This window comes from Venturia canescens, chromosome 1 (genome assembly GCF_019457755.1).
Source record: "Venturia canescens isolate UGA chromosome 1, ASM1945775v1, whole genome shotgun sequence".
In the NCBI taxonomy this organism is placed as follows: domain Eukaryota; kingdom Metazoa; phylum Arthropoda; class Insecta; order Hymenoptera; family Ichneumonidae; genus Venturia; species Venturia canescens.
The window spans coordinates 12,824,388-12,849,252 of record NC_057421.1 but is presented as its reverse complement, the minus strand read 5'-3'; the positions used below and the strand labels follow the sequence as shown (position 1 = coordinate 12,849,252).

At 38.1% G+C, this 24,865-nt stretch overlaps 1 protein-coding gene across 5 annotated transcripts; it reads right to left on the bottom strand.

Annotated features, from left to right (window-relative positions):
* Positions 1 to 805: 805 nt before the first annotated feature.
* LOC122410569 (RUN and FYVE domain-containing protein 2-like) lies at positions 806 to 24,607 on the bottom strand. 5 transcript variants are annotated; one of them, XM_043418819.1, is made up of 13 exons: positions 23,817 to 24,607; positions 20,626 to 20,804; positions 20,363 to 20,472; positions 19,776 to 19,983; positions 19,493 to 19,656; positions 19,232 to 19,397; positions 19,039 to 19,155; positions 18,798 to 18,938; positions 18,126 to 18,161; positions 17,443 to 17,540; positions 14,086 to 14,302; positions 13,391 to 13,639; positions 806 to 1,456 (listed from the first exon to the last, which is right to left on the bottom strand). In XM_043418819.1, the coding sequence occupies exons 1-13, from the start codon at positions 24,010 to 24,012 to the stop codon at positions 1,316 to 1,318; spliced, it is 2,022 nt and encodes a 673-aa protein (XP_043274754.1). In that variant the 5' UTR covers positions 24,013 to 24,607; the 3' UTR covers positions 806 to 1,315. The 5 variants fall into 5 exon arrangements, with proteins under 5 accessions (XP_043274754.1, XP_043274727.1, XP_043274745.1 ...); XM_043418792.1 differs by lacking the exon at positions 23,817 to 24,607 and adding an exon at positions 21,797 to 22,722; XM_043418810.1 differs by lacking the exon at positions 23,817 to 24,607 and adding an exon at positions 21,956 to 22,721.
* Positions 24,608 to 24,865: the final 258 nt, after the last annotated feature.

Here is a 24,865-nt window from a genome sequence, read left to right as displayed (position 1 = left end):
GAAAGTTACTGATGAAAATGTCACGCATGGAAATTTGTAGCGATGACAAAAACCCTGCTCGTGAAATATTCTCGGAACAAAAACGTCGATGATTATGCAGCAACCGATGTAACGACTGATTCAGTAATAAATAAAAGCTGCGAATGTTGAAGCTATCGATTGACTTCGTAATGAGTCATCAGCGGTAGCCTGCGTTCTCGCGCGTTTCGTGATTTGCATTTCGGCAAGCCACAAGTAGCTGCGGAATACAACCGAAAACTTATAGCAGCAGCGTGCTGTTCTGTCTTGTTATGAGAAACGGCATGCGAGCTTTGATATCTGAAAAATTGTCAATATTGGATGTTGTTCAGATGTTCTCGTATTCGGAAACCTGAAATTCGAGAGAAACTCTCATCCGGTCTTCATTTGTCCGGAGCCCGTAATCCTACTCGATCAAATTTTAATAACTTGCATTTACGGAGGAAAAAGTTATCTCTGAAAAGCGTATATTAATTAGCACGAGAAAAGCTTCCACTTTTTCAAAACGAAAACAATAAAGTGAAAGTAAACAGTATTCGAGACCTCATACAATTTAAAAATACCTCTCATTCGTTGTCCTCACAAGTGTCCAGTTTCCCTACCGAAGTAACCGAGACCTCTGAAAACACTGCTGGAACTATTTTTCTCTCTATGAAAGCCCCCTTTTGCGTGGAGCTGTAATTTGTACGAGGTAAAAACTGTGGGGAAAAGTTAAACATGAGAGATGATGGAAAAATATAGTTTCCGCAAACAGCTTTCGTTCCGAGGACTAAGAAAAAAAATAAAATAAAATGTCTATGCAAAATTTTAATGACGTTTAGTTACATGATTTTTCAGGAAGAAAAACCTTTCAGGAGGTCGTCGAGGTGTTTTTTTTCTGCGTATATTTGTTGACGTGGTTATAGCGTTGTGCTACAATACGGTATTTCATATTATTCACAATATCATTACGATAATAATCGTTGTAATAATATTATTGATAACATTGACATCGCTCTGTCGAGACGGGATTACGAACGCATTTATTCTCGTAAAGTTCGTCTGATTACTCTATTGTTTATAACTACTAGCTATGTACACGTAAAGACTGAGTTTAAAAATGGTTTTTGAAAAAGCTGTGCGAAAAATAGCAGTTTCTTCTATGAATATTTAAAAATATTTCTCAATAATTTACATTCAGCTCGATTGAGGGAGGATTTTTCTTTTTTGCGTTAAGCGATTCTTCCTGTTAAGCATTTATTCCTCCCTTGCGTTATTGTGATCCGTGCAATCGATATCTTGGGTTTATTAGATTCGATCAATGAACGACGGAGTATCGACCGACCAGGAAAACGTGACACTCGTCGCAGACCCTGACTGGTTTCGCTGAGCTCGGCAACGCAATGGTGTTGTCACTGCAGGAATTACAAAAAATCTTTCCGCAGTTGCGACAGTGGTGCTGAAACAGAGAGAGAGAGAGACGAAAATTAGTGATTTTTCAAGGAAATTAACGCGAAGATTGTCTTGATAACTTTTTTCACTCGATTGCGCATCTACTTATATTTAAAATCGAGAAAAAAGCGAGCCCAATCATCCCCAAGCGTCCACTGCTCGCCCTGAGCACTGCCACAGGTTTGCGGTGTGAGTAGTCTTTAATAATCCTAAACGACAGCTTGGTCATAAAAGTGGGAGGGCAAACTTCTCACCGCTGGTAAATTGAATTCGCAAATAAGATTCTCCCATTCGTTTTGTTAAATTGCTCGCGATCCAATATAAAGATCATCAGGAAAATGAGCGAAAAGTCTCTCGAGAATCTTCAGAGAATTTAATATACGAGTGGATGAAGATAACGCTTGATAGCGGCTAAAAGCTATGAGCCCGAAGGATAATAGGCGCATTAGAACGTAACCGAGGGTTCTTGACATTATTTAAAGCGAGAACGTTTTCTTTGACAACTCCATAAAAAATTTCTTATGCGATCAATTAATTTCATCATTTTTTCCTGCAACGCGAATGCCTCTGCATCCCTAAATAATTTTCCATTAACAATTTGCTAAATAATGAGCACCGGAAAAAATGACTCGATCAATGATATTTTTCAACTTTTCAAAGTTCATTCATTCGAAGTTAAAGTTCCCAAAGACGAAATGCTCTACACTTTCTTGCATATATGAACCGATGAATTCCGAAAACTCATAATATTGCTTACCAAATTAACACAATCGTCACTCTGCCACTCTGCCAAAAATAACTCAAAAGCTCGTCGTACAATTTATATTTTTACATAACTTGTTTTGATTTTGTACATGCTCATATCGAGAAAAATTTCTTTTTTTTTTTAATTAGTGACGATTATGTTATGCTCTCAATCCGTTGTAACTTTTGTCCGTCGCATAATAAATAGGTTCATGATATTTCTCTCAAAATGTCTTGACTTTACGAAAAAATTTTCTAGAGGAAAATGTTATGCAACGGAAAGTGTTTAGAATCATCCAAAGAATAACAGGTGTGAATTTTTTCAGAATTTTTGAAACTTCAAAATATTGGCGAAATTAAAAAATTCATAAATATCTAGAAAACTTTTGAAAAAAATCTTACGTGTTCTTTGGATGATTCTGAACACTTTCCGTTGCATAACATTTTTTAGTTGAGTTGATACTTTTCGAGAAAAAAAAATCATGAAAATTTACATCACGCTGTTTCGGAAAAACCGCCATCTTGGAAAAACTGACAGGAAAAAAAGAGTTCGTAGCCACTATTCTGAAAAGGTCAGATATCAAGGACACCTTTCCTGGCAATATAATATGGTTATTCAAGTGCAGCAACAATAACGAAGATCGATTTGAAAGAAAAAAAGCGTAAAAAATTCTTGACTTTTTAACTGAAAAAACATAAGTTACAAAGAATTTCATTTAATTTCACAAAATAAATGCCAGATTATGAAAGAGCACCCTCGAGAACCCCCTGCATTTAAAACTTCATGTCAAAAATTGTCGTGCCCATTAATGGGTTAAAATAATATCGATGTATTTCGTCGAGTAGTAAAAAACGAAGAAAAATCCAACCGTGCTTTCTGTGAACGCCGAATAAACGTAAAGCATTTCTGAATAAATGGAATGGGTCAAAAGAGAAAACATTAGTTCGTACGCGCGACGGACGATAAGTACCAATGGATTATACCGAAGACTTATAATACAGCCGAATTAATGATGAAATCGGGATAACTCTGGACGGGGCCAATAATCGATTCGATTTTACAAAGTTAATTATCGAAAGCGTAATATCCCCGTGAGAGCGTGACTTACGAGCCAAACATCCTCATGATGGCATCGTCTCGTTCCAGGCTAGTAAATCGCAATCCCCACTTTCACGTAATACAGTCGCTTTTGGTATAATATCAAGGCTTGAGAAATGAAAGGGCACGAATAGCCGAACCGAAGATATTGCAAGTTCTTTCGTCTACGTCTGTTCGTTTGTCAGGTTCTCATATCTGACTGCGCGCATGTACTGAAAGTGTGCGAGCCCAACTCGGAATGTGTGAGACCGATGAAGGCTGCTTCAGAGCTTTCAACCCCCCTTAACCTACGTTGGAGTGCCGCCAGAGTCAGGAGTCTCGAGCGCAGGCACTATTCGTTTCCTATCCTATATACCTTCTTATCTCACGGTATATACACTCACGCGGTTAACGGGATACTTATAGATACTTACGAGTATGCATAAATCAGAGTCCGTGTGACGGGGCATTTGAATCTGTGCTGGGTTAGGATCAGAAGAAATCGCGGCTTTAAATGTCCATGGGGAAAAAAATAAAATACAAAGGTTTTTTCTTCCATTTCTTGCTCTTTTCCAAGCTGCGTTTATTCCCATTTTTCATGTTCCATTTAGTTTCTAACTGTGGAGCTTTCATATGAAAATTCTATTGCAATTCACCGAGTCACATTGATTGACGTGGAGAATCCTGCTTAAAAAATGGTGCATTCCTTCAAAGGAAGTGGCGATCATTTTTCTACAACTGCGATGGATATTTCTACTGAAAATATTTCAGAAGTAATTACTTCGAAAGAAGAATTCGTCGAGATTTTTCATGCTCACGTTATCAAAATTCGTTACAGAAATTTGAAACAAAGTATTCACGCGAACAGGAAAACTTTTTGCCCGAAAAGCTTCGTCTTGGCCACTTTTCGAACTTCCAGACTCGCACTGTCTACGCAATTCGTTGAATCCAAAGCGAAGCCCTTAAGACTTGAATATTCAATGAAACCATTCAAGCTTTTGTTCGATATTGTAAATTTTGGTGTTACCGCTGATGATTCGTCGTGTCGCTAATTCCCCCAGATTCATTACTGCATATCCAAACTGATACAAATGTCGTGAAAAATGATGAAAGCTTCGATGGCATGTAGCCTAAGTGAGATTCAGTTGACATCGTTATTCCAGCAGAACATTTAGGAGGGAATCTATTTTCTACCGACCCCGCATCAGTTATTCATCCACGCGGTTTTTTCAGCTCACAATCTCTCCCTGTAATTATACAACGAATATTTTTATCCGACTTGAAAAAAGCGTCGCTATAATTCCTCCCCGATACGAACGTTCGAGGAATTTCCATTATTATTTTTTTATAACTCTGATAATGAGGAGGCCGAGTTACGGGATCGGTATAGCGTGCCAAGAGTTGCCGTCTCTTCCGCGAACAGCAGCGATCGACGACCAGACATCTCCGGATTTTCGAATACCGCGCGAGAGCGTGAGCGTCTTCGTTAAATTTTTTAAAGCCATTTGTTCTTTGTTATTACAGCACGACGGATATCCTGGTTTCGCGAATGGACGGAAGCTCCCGCTGGTTTTTCTGCACGATGACAATGCGAGTCTTGCGCGCCTCTATCCTATCGTGACATTTTGTACAAGAGCTATACATTAAACTCACGTATGTACGAGGCATTCCGTGCGAATTTGAAGGATTCGATGAGCAAGAATGTTTTCGGCTATCAATCGCAGAATTTGCAGTGGCAATTGTGTCACGGAGTAGAAACAGAATTCTGATGATTAAAAATTTGCTTTTCAAAATGTGTATAGAATGTATATTCGATTTATAAAATTAACGAGAGGTTAACCCTAGAACGCATGACTGGGGTGTGAGCACACCCCACGCGAACTTCAAACTACGCTCCCGTCCTAACAAGCGACATTATCGACGGATTTTTTAATATATAAATTCAATTGAAATTAGTTTTATCGTACATCATTCTTTTCGTTATGAAAAAACGAAGAAAATGGTGTAGGATAAAGTCAGTTTAGCATCGTAGGACCGGATTTATAAGCAGAAAAAGAGTGGGGTGCGTTCAAACCCCGGTCATGAGGTTTAGGGTATGAAAAGAGGCACATGAGGTGTCCTCTAATAAAAAGTTCATGAGCTCGAAATGTATCGAATTATATCGAAATATCGAACTCTTGAAGCCTCTTTATTCGTGCTGTGATTGGTCGCTTTGAAATCTCGAATTTAAAGTCCTGCTCTTAGTTTGATAGTTTCAACTGTCAGATTGACAGTTCGTGTATGCGCAGTTGATTATATCAACCAACAGCGTTTAATTACATGGCCCACAGAGAAACAGCACATTCAAATAAAAAAGTATTCGTATTCGAGTGTAAAATAACATAACCCATGTTTTTCAGGCTCCAGTTTTTTTCAGCACGAAAATAGGAAATAATATTTACATTGAATTGAAATGCGAATTGCTTTTTATTTCGTACTTCGAATGGTAATAGATTTATCGTAGGATGATTATGAAAATATACGAATTTTCTCAAGGTTCGAAATTTCGTGTTAATTTTACAAATTTCAGTGACGAGGTCGACGGTTTGTGGTAGTCAAAATCCAGGTCGACTTAATAGTGATTTTTTATGCCCAGATCGACAACAACTACATGGCTTCTGTTGTCTAGGTTGACGACTTCATGTTTTTCGATGCCCAGGATGACGTTTCTACTTCCTGTCTACGTCGACGGCTCCAGATTCCACTATCTAGGTCGACGGCTCCATAGTTTTCAATGTCTAGGTATATTTTTCCTTGGTTTTCGATGTCTAGGTCAACGGCTCCATAGTTTTCGATGTCTAGGTATATTTCTCCAAGGTTTTTGATGTCTAGGTCGACGGCTCCATAGTTTTAAATGTCTAGGTATATTTTTCTTTGGTTTTCGATGTCTAGGTACATTTCTCCATAGTTTTTAACATCCAGGTCGACGACTCCATAGTTTTTTATGTCTAGGTATATTTTTACGTGGTTTACGACGTCTAGGTCAACGGCTCCATAGTTTTCGATGTCTAGGTATATTTCTCCAAGGTTTTTGAAGTCTAGGTCGATGGCTCCATAGTTTTCAATGTCTAGGTATATTTTTCTTTGGGTTTCGATGTCTAGGTACATTTCTCCATAGTTTTTAACATCCAGGTCGACGACTCCATAGTTTTTTATGTCTAGGTATATTTTTACGTGGTTTACGACGTCTAGGTCGACGGCTCCATAGTTTTCAATGTCTAGGTATATTTGTACGTGATTTACGACCTCTAGGTCGACGGCTCCATAGTTTTTAATGTCTGCGTATATTTCTCCATAGTTATCAATGCCTAGGTTTGATAGGTCTCGATATCTAGGTACATTTCTCCATAGTTCTCGATGTCTAGGTATATTTCTCCTTGGTTTTTTATGTCTAGATATATTTTTTCATAGTTTCCGCTATCGAGGTTGACGGCTCCATAACTTTTGATGTCTAGGTATATTTCTCAACGGTTTTCGATGTCTAGGTCGACGGCTTCATAGTTTTCGATGTCCAGGTGTATTTCTCCATGTTATTTGATGCCTAGGTATATTCCTCCAAGGTTTTCGATGTCTAGGTCGACAACTCCATAGTTTCCGATATCTAGGTGTATTTCTCCATGGTTTCAGATGTCCAGGTATACTTCTCCACAGTTTTCGATGTTTAGGTATGTTTTCATACAGTTTTCACACAGTTTTCGATGCCTAGGTATATTTCTTCATGGTTTTCGATGTCTAGGTCGACGGCGGCAAAGTTTTTGATATCTAGGTCGACGGCTCCATGGTTTTTGAGGTCTAGGAGGTCGACGGTTCCATAGTTTTCGATGTCTAGGCCGACGGCTTCATAGTTTTTGATGTCTAGATATATTTCTTCATAGTTTTTGCTATCGAGGTCGACGGCGGCAAAGTTTTTGATGTCTAGATCGACGGCTCCATGGTTTTCGAAGTGTAGGTCGACGGCTCCATAGTTTTTAATGTCTAGGTATATTTCCCCATAGTTTTCGCTATCTAGATTGATGGCTCCACAGTTTTCGATGTCCAGGTATAATTTTCCATAGTTTTCGATGTCTAGGCCGACGGCTTCATAGTTTTTGATGTCTAGATATATTTCTTCATAGTTTTTGCTATCGAGGTCGACGGCGGCAAAGTTTTTGATGTCTAGGTCGACGGCTCCATAGTTTTTGATGTCTAGATCGACGGCTCCATAGTTTTTGATGTCTAGGTATATTTCCCCATAGTTTTCGCTATCTAGGTTAACGGCTCCATAACTTTCGATGCCTAGGTATATTTCTCTACAGTTTCCGATGTCTAGGTCGACAGCTTCATAGTTTTCGATGCCTAGGTATATTTTTTCATATCTTTTGCTATCTAGGTTAAGGACTCCGTAGGTTTCGATGTCGAGGTATATTTGTTTATAGTTTCTGCTATCTAGGACGACGGTTTCATAGTTTTCGATGACCAGGTATATTTCCCCATAGTTTTCGTTATCCAGGTCGACGGCTGCAAAGTTTTTGATGTCTAGGTCGATGGCTCCATGGTTTTCTTGGTATAGGTCCACGGCTTGATAGTTCTCGATGTCTAGATACATTTCTCTACGGTTCTGGACGTCTAGGTCGACAGCTTGATAGTTCTCAATGTCTAGGTATATTTCTTCATGGTTTTCGACGTCTAGGTCGACGGCTCCATAGTTTTTGATGTCTAGGTATATTTCTGTACGGTTTTCGATCTCTAGGCCGACAACTCCATTGTACGTATATATTTCTATGGTTTTCGATGTCCAGGTATATTTCTTCATAGTTTTCGCTATCTAGGTTGACGGCTCCAGAGCTTTTGATGTCCAGATAAACTCTACGGTTTTCAATGTCTAGGTCGGCAGCTCCATAGTTTTTTATGTCCAGGTATATTTCTGTACGGTTTTCGATGTCTAGATCGACGGCCCCATATTTGTCGATTTACACACATTAGGGTGTGTCAATAAAAAAATTGTTTTTTGTCTTCAAAGAACATCCTTCAATTGTTCCAGTGTCATAAAATATGATGCCTGTCCAAATTTCAGCCCTTTAAAATATTTTTTAGAGGTCGCTCATCCCGATTCTCTCTGTTTCCCATGTAAATAACCCGGGGAGCACATCGCTGGCGACTTTGGAATTTTGCAACCTGCAGACTGGTCCATGTCTGATCATTCCCAAAACAGGTTTTTGTAGGAAATCGAACGCTCTATAAAAAAAATCTCTTATCATTTGGTAATAAATATTCTCTTTCAACAGTTATTCACTGTCAAAGTTGAACCGATAGTAGATTTTTAACTTTTGCTACTTTTCCAGCGAAGCTGTTAGATTCATCAGAATACATTGCAAGAACTTTTTTAAAAATCACGTCATTCTCATCGAAATTATCTCAAAAAAAATTCAGATTGTCAGAAATTAATAATTTTCTGCTTTCCGAACTCATTGTTTGAAGGCGAATGGCGTTTATTATTTGGAAATACTTTGTAATGTTTACTATGGATGGAGATTCTAAAAGACGTTAGAATTTTTTTAATTCTCTGTCAAATAATTTTTTTTATTATTAAAAAAATCGCCTGGAGCTACACCGTAAATGTAGGTCCTATGTTATCGGCGGAACGGAAAGACTTATTGCTTACTTCACTCCACTTCACTTTACGCGTTCGCTTCGGTTGACTTTGCTTTGTTCTGATTTATTAGAAAAAAGTTTAAGGAAGGATTTAAGTGAGTTTGTATCTAAAGATTCGCTGACATTTTTCAAAACTTTCATGTACCCCACGACTTCCTGGGAGTCGATATTTCACTGTGGTCTAACCACAAAGATATAAAGAGAATGTGGAATTTTTTTACAAATCTGAGGGTGGTGAACGGTGTTGCAGAGTGTAGTATTGCGTCAATAGAACGATATAATCATTGTTTAATGAATCATGAGGAACAATTGCAGCATTTTATGAAGGTTGTTCAAGAACACCGCCAACGTTTCCCAGATTGTTAAAAAAAAATCTGAAATGAACATTCTTTTTTTCATATGGGCGTTTGTTATGTTTATTCATTTCTATATGTACGCTTGCAGATTTTCAATAATGCATGCTGTCAAGATGACCCCACTCAATGAAAAAAGTCATTCCCCTCCAAACAATGAATTCGGAATACAGTAAATTATTAATTTATGACAATCTGAATTTTTTTATGAGATAATTTTTGTAAGAATGACGTGATCTTCAAAAAAGTTCCTATAACGTATCGTGATAAATCTAACAGTTTCGCTGAAAAAGTGGCAAGAGACCTTTTTTATAGAGCACTCGATTTTCTACAAACACCTGTTGTGGGAATTATCTTACATTGACCGGTCCACGAGTTGCAAAATTTAAAAGTCGCCAGTGATGTGCTTCCCGGATTATTTAAATGGGAAATAGAGAATCGCGATGAGCAACCTCTAAAAAATATTCTAAAGGGCTGAAATTAGGATAGGCGTCGTATTTTATGATACTGGAAATTGAAAGATGTTCTTTGAAGAGAAAAAAAAAAAAAATTTCGACAATACGGTTAGAAAGAAGAACGTGAGACGTTATTTCTAGAAATTCCTGCCAATGACAAATAAAAGTTGAAAAAGTGCAAACATCATTAACTCATTGAAGGGAACACTTTTCTATTGAAATTTTTTCAAAACTGATAGACAATCTAACGCTTTTTGGGATCGTTAATTACGATTCTTGTATCAGGATTGAAAAATTTAAGATGGCGGACGTAATATGGAGACTGTTAGATCAAGTTTGAATTTTGGAAAATTTGAAGAATTTTTTTGAAAATTCGAGCGTGCGGAAAAAACTTAAAAAAAATGATGGTACTCAATATCAAGTACAGGTAAAACAAATTTTAAGCACTTGGAGACTCCTTTTAAGAATAACCCAATTTGTTTTGAAAAAAAAACATGTATTTTATATTTAAATTATTTTTTCTCATAAGTATCTCATAATATATGAGCCCTGAAGAATCTATAAAGTACTTAAAAGTATAAATGTATTGCAAAATACAACGAGAAAAAGAAAAAAACTTGAGAAAGAACGTGGTACATATATGTACCTTCCCTCAAAGTGTTAATGTAAATGAAAAATAAATACAATAAGATTAAAATAGATTAAAATAGCGATCTAGATTACGCTTAATGAGAATAATGGGCTATTTACATCATTTTTTGAAGTTATCGAAAAAATGGTACACAGGATCTGAATTTTAACCTCGAATATTGGTTTGATAGTTAAAAATACGTAGGAAAAGTATTACGGTATCCGCCGCACATCCAACTTTTTTATTTTGTGTGCCTGTGTAATTAAACATATCCGTAATATTGAATGAAAGGCAGAATTCTATAATAGAAAAATTTCCTCTTCTTTGAATCACAAAAAGTGACAGACAGCTTACATATAGAAAAATATTAGATATTGGGGTGATAAAAAAAAAATAATTTTTATTTTCGTTCGAAACCAAGCTCACAAGTTTCGTTTAAATATCAAAATAGACCAGCTAAAACATGAGTCCTTAATATTAATATTAAGTTAGTGCGCATCGCTCTTGTCGATTTCCCATAAGATACCAAAAAGTTCTTGGCATATTTTTGTAGAGAATTCAACGCTCTATAAAAGACGACCGATATCACTTTTCGATAAATCGACTCGGTCAACGATTATCCAAGGACAAAGACAAAATTCAAGGTCAATATATTTTTTTCTTCAAAAAACTCTCAGATTTTTGAGTTCAAAGAGCCTGCAATGAACTGAAACTATGTTTGGAAGCTCCAAAAATTCGAAAAAACACACCTATCGATAGTGTGATCTGGAAACGCCAGACTTTTGCCAAACCGTAGCTGAGTATCAGCCACACCGTGGACCCAAAGACTCGACATACAGTAGTCACTTAGGAGTCAGAGGGGAGCCAAGGTGTAATTTTTTACTTGGGTAGATATCGAAAATTGTGGAGCTGTCGACCTAGCATCGAAAATAGTAGAAGAATATGCCTAGAAATCGAAAAATATGGAGCCATCCCTCTGTACTCGTGTTTATTCTTATTGAACTGCTCCGAAATAGGTTGGCTTCAAGATGCTGTCGCAATAAAAGGAGCGGTTCAGCGCTACCAGAAAACCGCTCGCGCGCTTCAGCGCGCGGGATGCACCCTAGTAGGGTTAAAAAAATTGACAAGAAAGTACCACGAGAAGTGGAGAAAAAAAATGGGACCAACTCTCGAGAAACTAAAATATTCACTGGCCAAAACTAATCCAAAGTCCAGCCACATATATTTCACGCTGTACAAGGAAAGTATGAACGAAAAAGTAGCGTTGAATCTCGTTCGAATAGCCTGTGTACAAAGCGGTCGGGGATGGTTTAACGGGACGCTTATGGCGAAAAAATCTCTCGCGTCCAGTACGTGACCCCTCCAATCCTGGCCTCCGAGCTATTCTAATATTAAACAGTATGGTAATACTCTTTCTTCCCCTTCTGTAAACGTTCTTTCCCACTCGATCTCATGCACATTCTCTAGGCAAGAAAATACACAATGTACGTTACTAGGAGCAGAGAAAAAAATCAAGGGGGCACGAGAACAGGTGGGGAGAAAAAGGGGGAAAAAATTTACAACAAAGATGCGGCACACGCTGGGATGCCTTGTTATTATGCAATAACTTAGCCCCCGGTTACCCAGAGGGCGTTAAAATGCTGAAGAGAAAAACACACGCTGCGCCGCCGCTTTCTGAACGTACTTTATGGCTTCCCTCCGCTATCCTTTTCGCAACGTCTCTATCAGGTGTTGTGTATGTTGTATAACCACACATAAGCCTCCCTTGATATATATAATACAGCGTAATAGTGTCCTGACTGCACGCGGGACCGCGGCACTCGTAGGGCGGAAGTGTAAAACAGCCCCACGCGCCTTTTTATGCATATGTATGAAAATCCATGCATGACACATAAACATGAATATATATCGAGTCATCGAGATTGATAGTACACTCGCATAATTTGATAAAAGCTGCGACACGAGCCACTCCCTTTCTGTAATAATGTTTTATGAGTTATTGAAGAATCTACGAGACGTGGGAGTATAAACAAAAAATTGTTTTTCCTTTGAGTCGTTGACCGATGTGATGCATGTTATTTTCCCACAATTGAAATATCGTTATTTCCTTTATCTTTTATTCGATTTCCAGAACATTTGAACGGTTGAAAAGCTCTTTGGAGTCGTAGAAATCACCTCGTGAAATACGCCCGAGCCAGAAAGTTTATCGCTTTTATCTCGATCCACTTTCTTGTTACATGAAATCAATGAATTTTTCTACAAAATTTTCTAACCAACATAGTGAATCCAGTGTGCTATTGGTAATCGCATTGTTACGAGATTCCACGAACACAAGAAGATATTGAACTCCTTTGTTCGACATTTGATCTTAATTTGAGTGCAATATCGTTATTCTGAGGATCTTCAGTGAAAACATATCCAAAAATGCGACGACTCTATTGATCAACTTTAACGACATATTGCACGGTCAAGGTCTAGCGTCACTCACGTCTCATTTAATATATCGATTTTATTTTAATTAGACGAATAGCGAGTACATCGTTGTGGTTTCTTATCCTCTTCGTTACATTTCCAATACCCGAGTGATTCTACATATACGCGGTAATGCACACACATTTTCAAGCGTACATCTACATACATATCCTGAGTTAAGCTCGGAACAATTTGATGTTCGGTTTCCGCTTGGGCGTCAAGATCGAGTAATTACCGGTAATCGATTAAGAGCTATCCGGAGAGCTTCCCGGAGATCTTTCAAAGCCGAGCAGAAGTGCTGCATTTAGGAGAAAATCTTGTCTCAGAAGGAGATGATTCTGAAGAGGGAAGTTTAAGTGTACAGAAGAAAATGAAAAAACGATAGGGATTCAAGAAAATTGGTAAGCTAAGGAGAGGAAAAATGGTATAGAAAAAGCAAAGATGTTGAGGGATGAGAGCGAGAGAGAAAGAGAGACGGCGGGGCCGGGGGGAATACGGATACGAAGAGAACCGTCTTGCAATTAAAAACTTTGATTACCTTACGACGCGTTATGTTGAACTCTCTGGAGCATCCCTTGCAGTGTGTTACCAGGCGATCGTTAGCCCATGCAGCGTTACCGTCCTGATTTCCATGATTCTCAGCATTGTCAGCAGCCGCTGCTTCTCTTAGCTCAACAGCTACTAATTTAGCGGCACTCAATTGTCCTCCCAATTCCTCCAAAGTTCGCTCTTGCTCTGCACAAATCTCCCGTAGAGCGTAATGTTCCTCTTGGAGTGCGACGTATTTCTGCAATCAGGTATAAGATTTGCCAATTGTAACATTCTCGTTGAAAATTACCGGAGAAGAAGGACATTGGCAGAAGTGGTTTATTTTCTTTAAAGGAAAAACCGCGCGCGGTCAATCCTTTATCAGCTGAAAACACTATTTTCGCAATTATTGTGCCTTTTTTTTTGGTTATTATTCAAATCAACAGATCACAGTCAATTGGAACAAAAATCAACTGCTTTCAAATAAATGATAAATTGATTCATTAGTTTCATATAGAAATTGAAAATATTCTCAAATGATTCACAAATTTTTAATCGCATTCATCGATCAATCAGGTCATTTATTTTGGCTCTACTTTTTGAATTATCTTCAAATATTTGCAAAACGAATCTTCATTCGATTTAAAGAAAATTCAACTTTGTTGATTTCAGGTGAGGTCAAAAGAAATTAATATATTTGCGCACCTCGCCAACTTTTTTCAATTGATCTATTTCTTGATGCAATTGTGATATCTTTTCGACGCTTGTGATGGAGGCTTCTTGGAGGAAAGTTCGCCATTCTCGCTCGACGCGGAGTTCCCTTTCGACCCCGTTCGCGCGAGCCTCCGTTTCGGCAACCTCGGCACCGAGTTCTCGAACTTTTTCCTCCACTCCGGACTTGACGCCGTCCATTCTCTTGCATCTGCCAGTGCACCAAACGATCGTGCACGCATCAACAAAAATATTGCGATGAATTTTCAATAAAAGACAATTGTGATATGTGAAAAAAATAAAAATAAAAATTCGTGAAAAATCAACCCTCCGACACCCCCGCGAGATTTTTATATTCAAATTTTCAGCCATCAAATTATATTGGTGAATCTCAAATCGCATAGCAATATTTTATCCGGATAATTTTTCCTGTCTCCAGAATTTTTCTCGCCCCGGAAAAGTGAATCCAACGATTACAGTCCGAGCGACGGACGAGTTGGGAGCTTTTCTACCGACCGTAATACCAATCGATTTTCCAACGGAAGACACTTGCACTCGACAACGTAACAAGCTTCATTTATACAGGGCTCTGCAGTTGGAGTTAAAAATGTTCTTAACAGCGAGAATGAACGTCTAAGAATAAGCATCATTTTGTCAAATGTCAAATTCCAACGATGCAGACACGTCGAAATTCCTCGAACTTGGATCTCGGCTAACGATACATGAATATTGAATGGATTGGGAAAGCGTTAATAATTATGAAATTCTTCTGTCATTGATCTTTCCCGAAACTTCGAAAATCACTATTTTCAGTCATTTTCCCGATTCAATTCAAACACTGCCCAAGAAAATTGTTTCTATGTAACAATATAAGCAGTATGAGAAAGAGTTGCCATGATGAGTCGAGCGGGATTTTTTTCCTCCAATATAACAGCGAAAAACGTAGATCGTTGTATTGTCTTGTGATTTAATAATAGTTGTGGTATAAATATAAAAATTCCGTTTGGAGCTGAAAATCCATAGGCTAAAAAAGATTTTTCACGATAAAAGTAAGTTGGATCCCCGAGAGCATGAATATTCATAGTCCATCAACATACGCAATAACCGTGCGAAAAAATTAATACGAAAATCGCGGCTTTCAACTGGAGGTAACGAAATAAAAGGTTAATCCGTTGAAAGCCCTAGGGAAAGGATTATACAAGAATTCCAATACTGCAGAATGAAAAGTAAATTCGAAAAAAGTCGACACAACGTACCAAAAATACATTTTAAATAAAACATTTAAAATATAAGCTTTGTGGATCATAAATCCACGCGTAAAAATAAGCGTATTATCTGTACCGAGAGGATTATGTCGGAAAAGAACGACACAAATATGAAATAGCATAAAATAAGTTCGAACCCCGGAGATTTCACGAGGGATTAAACATTTTTTATCTCATGATTATTCATTAATATCAAATACGCTTTACGATCCTTTCTCAACGAATACATGCAATGAGCCAGCATATTGAAAGATTTAAAGAGTTAGAAGGAGATAAGGGGATTCGAAAAAACAGTCGTTTTATCGAATAATCGAATATTCCGTTCAGCAACATATATTTCTCTACAAATGCATGCATTCATACTTTCTCTTAATCCCTCAATATTAATACCGAAAGCTCGCATCTTGAGCGCCATAAAATAAACAAAAATGAAAAGAGTAAGTAAAAAACACCAACGAGGGTAAACAAAATCATTCATCTGGATCTGGTAAATTAACAAATATTTACGATCATGCGGAGACTCAACGACGAAAATTAATCAAGATATGCTGCACTTGTAATGAATTTATTCCTTTCACAGTACAAGCACACGTGGTGGGTGTTTTTTGATGAATAATGAATTACTTATATACATACTAAACAGTCGTATATAATTTAATATATCCGTCGCTTGATCATATATGCACCATTACAATTCGCATATTTTTGGTGTATTTGTAAATGATAAAGAGAGCATCACGAGAGATCATTATATATTTCGTAATACACACCTGTCAACGTTGTCGCATTTCATTGGATTTTGAATGTTTTAACACATCGCATTTACGTTGCAGTTCACTACGTTATTTTGAAAGATCTACTATTATTTTCGAGGTTTTGTTTAATTTTAGCCGCGTAGCACCAATTTAATGGAATTTTTAATCAACTCCTTTGAAGAATAAATCGACAAGCATAGTAACAAAGGAAAGACGTTTGAATCCAAAAATTTCTCAAGCCATAAAAGAACGGTTGGTTCTCGTACAATTTTTATTATTGGATAATAATTGAGCCGATCATTCAAGATTTTCGTTCGACTCTTAAAGTCTCCAAGGGATAATCTTATCTCTGATTGAAACGATGTCATGATACACAATCATGATTATTCGAAGGTTTCATGTCGAAATACTTATTTTCCGTGCCGAATCATGTTTTTTCTATGAAATAAAATATACTCTCCTGATGCAGAGCTCCATATAAACCCAACTTTTTGAGCTTTGTGCGAGTGCACACACAACGAGCATAGCGAAATAATATATACATCAGGGAGGGTTAAAAACTTGGATTTTTGTTCGGGCCTCTACAGGAAATATTCGCACATTTGAAAAATAAAAATTCTCTGAATTCGGGTGCATAGAGATTCTTGCCTTTTGAATAATTTTTCCCAAAACTGCTCGAATTTTAGATATTTTTATTTAATTTCGTTCTGCTCCATCGGTTTCATGAGCTAAAAATTTCATGAAAACGCCGACATTATTGGGTGACAATCTCGTGCTCGAATCTTTTCGTGCAATGACAGCAACTTGAAATTTTCATATCCTAAGGGATAGCCAATATAGCAAAGAGAAATACCAGAAATTGGTTGAATCCAAATTTTTGAAAATGTCTTTAAAACAACGGAGTGGCTGAAAAATGACTTTTTAACAAAGATTTTTCATAGAGGCTCGAAAAAAATATCTATTTTCTTTCACCACACCCCAATTTGTACATTCATCGGTCAAATCCCTCGGATTCTTGTCGCGAGTTATAAAAAAACGACTGAATAATCGCGAACGTTAGTTTACTCAGCATGATAACAGTATGAAGTTCGAGTAAAAATTCTGTCTCGCATACAGACGTATATTTTTAATTATTTATATTTTGATGTTTTATCCGAATAAATCGATGATAATCATGCTGGACTCGGAAAATCGACGAAAAAGTCGAAGCCTTAAATTTAGTTTTAGCATTCTCCGCCCACACCTTTTCGTTAAAGACAACAAAAAAAAACATAAACAACGAATACGGGAATGAATGAAACGAAAAACAAAAGATTTAAAAAAAAACATACTTCTCATCCATTTTTTGGATGGTGTCGGTCATCGATATCGTCTTGGCCTCCAGCCTGGCGATCAGATCTGTTTTATGTTTAAGCGAGCCCTCGCACTCCTGAAACGAATGACTCTTGAGCAAAAAAGGTAACAACTGAAAGTACATTTAAAGGGTGGATATAAAAAGATATTTTCCAGCGAATGGAACAATCTTCCGAGCTCGTCAAGTCAATTTCGATCAGGACGAAAATGAAGGATTTTTCTCCATTCGATTTGTCGAGCAATCCCTAGGCCGGTACCGAGCACCGATTTAACTTTCAATGAAATATATAATAACGTGAAATCAAACGTTACAAAATTCGATAAATGATCTAGAAAAATCGGTCAACCGAGTTCAATTGCTCGCCGATTTCAATATTTCGGCCTCAATGATTTTACTCTCGTCTTTCGCGGACGGTGTTATAGCGCCCCGATCAATTATGACCCGATTTTTATTGCCCTGCTCGTCGAACGATCGATGACCGAAAGTTCTGTCACCGAGAGGCGGTGGCTTTGGCGATAACGGGCTCGTTTTCACGAATGACTTTGTCGAGCCCGGTGTCGTTGGAGATCGGCCAATCTCGAGGTCCTTCATTAAGTTGTATTTCTCGAGGTTGTTTAGTATCTTGCCAATCTGATTCGTCTTTGCGTGCAGTCTGCTCACCATTTCTCCTTTCTGCGTCAGCTCATGCTCGCACTCCTACAAGCGAAACATTCACAAAAATCCGCAAACAATTTTCTCCCATTTCCCCCAATTTTCCATTTCCACTGAACTCAATACATTTTTTATCAATTTGTTTCTGAATATTATTCATTTTCAAGAAACTTTTGAAAAAAAAAAAAAAAAAAAAAAAAAAAATCTAAAATGATGGATCACTCGAAAATAATTGCGAGAAGAATACTCAAACGTATGAATTTCCCTGGCTAGTTGAAACAGTTTAGAATGCACGTATACATCGTAGAACAGCAAAATAAATTTCGACACTTTCGAAATAAGCGACGTTAAGAAAAATGCTAATAAATTGGGCAACTTAAAACTCCCAAAAATATTCACTACCCTTTTCCATCTCTTATGCAGCACTGTACACCCGATGTATCGTGAAAAAAAGAGACTAAAAAAACGTCGATGATCATTTGAATTCCATCTCGGAAAATGTTTCTGCAAAGATACGAAGCCCAAACGATTCGAGAAACGCCACAACAGTGTGTGGACATGGAAAAATATAAAACGCGACCGGTTTCGACACACCCAACGACTGGAATTTTTCATTATGAAGGATATTTCAAAAGCCGATGATTACTTTCATACGAAAAAAAATTCGAAAGACTTTATCACCTGCAACTTTTTGTACATCTCCAGATTGATGAGTTTGATGTCTTCGAGCTGACTCCGCAACGATATGATAGTGTCCTGTTTGTCATGAATATCCTTCTCAAGCAGCTTCATCGCTACTTCCATTTCCGATTTCATGCTTATCTGTTATAGAAAATATTTCTTATGATATTTCCACGAATGCGGGATATACAAGAGATTTCGTTAAAATGCATCCATCGAAATTGACTTGAATTCCAATGACCTGTAGTTCCGCTTCCTTTTCAGCATCTCGTCTTTGTTTTTTCTCCGATTCGAGACGACTTCTGAGTTCTTCGATTTCCGAAGTGGTCTCGGTTATTTTGACGGGCACTTTGCCATTCTGGGAAGACATTAAATTCACTCAAGATGAAACATTCTTCGGAGCATGACAAGTCTCTTTCGCTGAAGCGTCTTACCAGCTCGTTGGAGTCCTTAATTTCGATACCAAGCTCTCTTTTGAGTTGTCGATTTTCTTCTTGTAAGGTAAGTATGTTGCTCTTTGAGATAGAAAGATCTTCCTTCATGAGAGCATTCGTCGTTGTCAGAGATTCAACCTTCGCTTGAAGATTCGTTACTGTAGCACTGCAATCGTTGGAAAAATAAAAATTTATCATTTTCGAGAGTTCTCCATTGTCAATACCAAGATGAAACTCAAATATTCTGTCGACTGTATTTACTTCAAATGTCGATTCAGTTCTTCGATGTAATTCTTTTGATCCAAAACTGTAGTCATGTTGTCGTTTTCGAGTTCCTCGTCGGGCGAATCACCAGGTATATGATTGCTGTTTCTTAGATACAACGAGAAGTCGATAACGCCCTGTTGACAATCGAGATCTTCCTCCTGGGGCGTACGATATAAATAGTCATTACTAAAGTTGGATAATATAATCCAAGAAAAGTCTAATCTTATTTCACTGCTTTCTCAATCAAACTGCTCTTTCCTTTTTTCTCACTACTGACCTTGACACAGAAATTGCAATCTATGACGTTTAAACCGACTAAGAGACCCATTACGACAATTGCCTCATCACTGAGCATCAGAGCATCGGGTTCGAAGTACTCGGACAGAAGATCGTCTCGATGATCAATGAGAACCTTCAGGTAATCGGCTAATTTTTTTTGCATCAATGCCATGCGTAACCATGCTCGAGCACGCCCCATTGCGGTTCTATAAAATCATTCAAGCCTCTCAGAACGTTTCTCTCTTTTCAGCTCGATTTTTACAAGCGATATTTTACAAAAATCCTCAAATTTGTTACATTTTTTGCAGAATATTTGATGGAATTCGTGAAAATCGATTGCGCAAATACCAGTTCAAAGTATTTATTTCTTTACAACAGGAGTGGGGATTCTTGTTTGGAAATCGTAGTTTAGAAGCTAATTCTTTCGTATCCAGCAATGTTACATGATGTCGACAAAATTAGCATGAGTTTTCTTGGGTAATCGAGCGTTATAAAAACAATTGCTCCGCACCAACGAAACGGTACAATTATCATGAAAAAACCATACGATTGAACGAAAACGTCATAAATTTCTGGTAACCATACCTAACAGTCGGTAGATCCCGAATGCTCGATGTGATGTCTTGAGCTTCGGGGCAATATTTTTCTACCAATTGGAGAATATCCCAAAGTTCTTTTTTCGGACCAAGCAGACCCTGAAAACCGAACGGTCCCTTATCACGATGATCCTCACGATGGCAGAAGCGATTGATGTTTTTTTATTTTCGTGAGTTTCCTCTCCGCAGCTTTTCCGTCGCTAGACTTTGACCAAGGGATGATTCGATAACGAATAAAAACGATTTATTTACCTTCTTGGGACGGAGGCCATGTCTCAGTACGTGCTCGAGAACGATGAAAAAGTGTTGAAGTGGCATGTGATCAGAATCAAGCATACGACCATACTTGAGAGAAGTTTCGATAAGCTCCTTAACAATCAATTTAGAAATGTTGACGAGGTTGCTTCTTTCGATTATAACCGGATCGCGGGCTGGAATAAGAGAAAAGACAGTGCCCAATGCTTGTGTTTTTTCTACGTCCTCTCCTTTTTTTCATCATCATCGTTCGTCCCTTTTTTTCTTTGCAATTCTTTCAAATATACTGTTTTTATGAGATGCAGGACAAATTTGAGCAAGTTCCTTCGTTTTGTAAATTTTCGTGCCAAAGAGATAATTAGAGAACAACATATATAACCGTACCGAAGCACAAAGCACGGAAATTCATCCAAGAATACTGTACGAAATTCATGTCAGGACATCGCAATGTTTTGCAACACTAAGCGTGAGTTTTTTTGCGATAGAAGCTTAGAGTTGATTTCAACGAAAATCTTTTTTGGAGGGAGGCATCGAAGAAAATCGATTTGTTCGAAATATTAGTGCGTAAAAAAACGTTATCTGGGAAACGAAATGAGCTTATTTGATAAACGTACCGAGTTCGCCACAGAAATGCCAAAAGTTATTGATGAAAAAAAACGATTATTTTGCATAACTTTTGCAACATTTACAGAAGATAAGCTCGACAGAATGCAATAATGGCTGTCAATGGAATTCAAAATTTCAACAATTATTATCATCGGATCACCTCTCATTCTTCGCTATTATAAATTTCAACGTAAATTAAGTCAGTTTTCAATAAAACGTACAAATCCTCCAATGGAAGATTTCGAATCGAGCCATGAGATCGCATGACCTAAAATTCTCGTTCGCAAACTCCGCTGAGACAAAACAAATCAATTTTCATCGACGATGCACATGAACATTCGTTCAAAAGTCGGTGTAATCCGGCGAAAGCTTTGACCCCTTAATAGGAAACGAGTGAAACTCTCGTGACAGAAAGAAGAGAAGTCGTATATTCATTGAAAGATACGTGCGAGCCCGCGAAAGCTTGAGCCCCCGATTTGATTGAAACGAGTCGAACGGACGTGAAGATACATAGAAGGAAGGAAAGTGTATCGTTCAAGAGTGCAGAAAGCGCAATACAAACACATGCTCGAGACGTGCTGCATTGGCGGTGGGCTTGGCGGGAGTATGTCACAAAGCTCTGGCATTTCGTTGCTTCGCTGACGGCCATGATTCTCATGATTAAGCTCATGATGATGATGATGATGATGATGATTTGGTCGAGCGGACGGTAGAGTTATACCACTTAGAGTGAGTGGTGGCGAAGGTGAGCGTTGCATCGACTCCTGCATCGAAAATTCGACATCCTGAAGTTCCTTGAGGCAAAGCCATTCCCCGTCAACGGAGACGCGAAAGTTGCACAAGTAAATAGTGTCTTGTGCACCAGCCATGTCTTGCTCGATCATGATTTCGCCGTGCTGGAGTTGGCCCGGGGGCCGAAGCTTCAACCCGGCTTGGCCCTCTTGCCGCATAGAAATTTCCCGAATTATTCACCCGACTTTTCGATCACGAAGAAGGATCCTTAAACGAGATATTACTTCAGAAGTTCTTTCTCGCCAACGTTCCTCTCCACAAATATCGATCAGCTGACGCGTTGGAGGGTTGAGACGCCACGCAAAAAAAGCACTCCTTGTACTCCGATCGCGTAGCACTGGACAATTTTATTCCAATTATTTCAACTATTTTATCAGAATTGATAGTTTTATCTTTTCTCCATTGGCTGTAGTTTCCATTAACTCGTCGCTCTTCATGGAACGACACACTCGGTTATCGTCGACGTTGAAAACAGTTGAAGCTTCTGCTACGATTGTTGAACTTGTTCGTTTCTTTCGCAGCTCACTCGACTGGGCAATGCTTCTTTCGAGACGATTTCAACGCATGTTTTATCGACCAGAAATACGATTCAACACTGCGAGCGAAAGATCAGAAGTGCCAAGGGAAGGAGCGCGTTTTTTATTCGCAGGGGGTTACGTTACTGTGGTTATCGAAACTGTCTCATTCAACGAGACACAGCTAGGGCCGGTGAGCAGGAAAGGAATATTGATTTTACCGCCGACCTTGTCTCCACCTACGATAATCGATAGGAGGCAATAAAAACAGGGAAACTCCAGCAAGTGCTGCCGCTTACGGTACAACTCGTAACTTCATTATCGCAGTCGATAACGCAGAAGTCTTGTTGTGCGTTTTCTGTATTATTAGACAAACAAGGCTACTCAAAGGTCGATGCCCTCGAGGAATGTGTACGTGAAACTTAAACTTATTTTTATTTAAAAACAAACTTACTCCGATCGCTTGTGCTATCAATTGAGACTATTTTTAATGCGGTTTTTCGCATCGTGACAAAGTTCCAGATGCACAAAAATTCTCCAATAACCAGCATTATCTTATCACAACAGCATTTGAGACGATAAAAATTATCATCATATTAGGTTTCTGCACTGTGGCTGGGTTATATTTTTAAAAATCGCTCAAAACCCTTCAAATTTTGGTTTATTTACAAACTGATAATATTTTTATGGATCGTTAATTTTAAACGGATGTTAATTGGACAGATCTACTCTATTGCATACGAAACCATGACACAAGGATCTGCAATTGCATGCAAAATTATTTATAATATTTTTTAAAGCTTTATTTCGCGATAATTCAACAGAACATTTGCTTCGTATTCTGTAGTCCAAGCATTAATTCAAAATAACCTTCGATCCACCTCAAAAAAAAAAACTAAAAAAGAATCCAAGCTAACAAGATTCAATCTTCCAAACATTTTTCTTAAAAAATTGTTATCCTTAATTATTTGTTCTCCACAAATGCATGCAAGGGTGCGCCCATATGAGTCCCATCGTTCTTCATTTATGTCGAAATTTACAAGAGCATGTGAAAAAGCTCGAATAAATAAATTTGACCAAGTGTCTAAGAATTGGACGATTTGAAATGTTCGAATTATGTTCCAACAATGATACTACAGAATCACGTTACATGCCCAAAATTTGGTATCACAAAAAGTGACGTTAGACCAAGATTATTTGAAATTTCCCGCCTGAACTTGAGGCTACGTGGGACGCTTGTGTGAAATGAACAGGTGAAATAAATACAATACTCACGTCTAGGTAACCACCAGGCGTCAAGTTTCCTCGGTCTCGAAACAACGAGATCTGGCCATCTGTCTTCCCTTATGGAATAACTCGAGGGTGATCTTGATACACTTTTATTATTATCATTATCCTCCGACAACGTGCTACCTGTCAGAGATTTTTCTGACGGTGACACTGGCAAGCTTTCTCTGTTATCCGCGGCCATGTTACTCACAAAAATAAATACCAAACGCGAATTTGAATGGGATAATGAAAAAAAAAAAGAAAAACAGTAAAAAACGAAAAGTCGGAGTAAATTGGCAATCACTGACGCATTTTCTCACGTTTCATTCTTACGACAGCGCTTTGTCGTTCAACAACACTAATTTTTTCTACCACGTGTGAACGAATGACTTATAGGGTAACAAATTTATATGTAAACTGCATGCATTACACAAATTAATCGAAATATTCATCAATGGCAATGCTGGACGGACGAACACCTTCGGAAATGTTTTTTTCCTTCACTACGTAGAAAAAAACCTTTCAGCAAAACACTCTGTTGTCAAAAACGAAAAGCGAATAAAAAAAAAACTTGTTGCCGGTTCCGAATTCGATCCTGCAAGTGCTACTGTCTGAGGCTGTCAATGGAATTGCTCCAGAAATCATCAGAAATTAGTTGAAAGTTACGTGAAAAAGATAATTGTGTTTATTTTTATTTATTGACACTTTAAGGCCCAGACGTGACTCGAGACTAAAATATCTCTCTTTCCATCGGCCAAGACTCGAAACACACCGCGAGACGCCCGTTCGATCTAGCTCTCCCACATCACGCAGTCAGCTGGCGGTGTACAATCCCCGGTAAAAGTTTCTGCCTCTTCATCCCCACCACGAACGGATTCTTTTTCCTCGGAGTGTACTAATCGTTGGCGCGAATCTATCGTTCCTGATTCAAAATGCTCGCAGTGAGGCGAGCGTTTTCGAGTAACTTGTTTTAAGGCTTCAATTGTACTTTTATTTTGTGCTTACATGAATAGAGTTACAATGATCATTTTATTGTTCATTGTTGAAAAAGAAAA

What these genes read in the sequence shown, in the direction of transcription:
- LOC122410569 (XM_043418792.1), bottom strand. Translation starts at nt 22,184, where the DNA reads ATGCGGCAAGAGGGCCAAGCCGGGTTGAAGCTTCGGCCCCCGGGCCAA. An exon ending in AGATGTACAAAAAGTTGCAG is followed by an intron (nt 18,162 to 18,797) that starts GTGATAAAGTCT and finishes TTTCGCTTGTAG; the next exon opens with GAGTGCGAGCATGAGCTGAC. An exon ending in TGACGCAGAAAGGAGAAATG is followed by an intron (nt 17,541 to 18,125) that starts GTGAGCAGACTG and finishes CATTCGTTTCAG; the next exon opens with GAGTGCGAGGGCTCGCTTAA.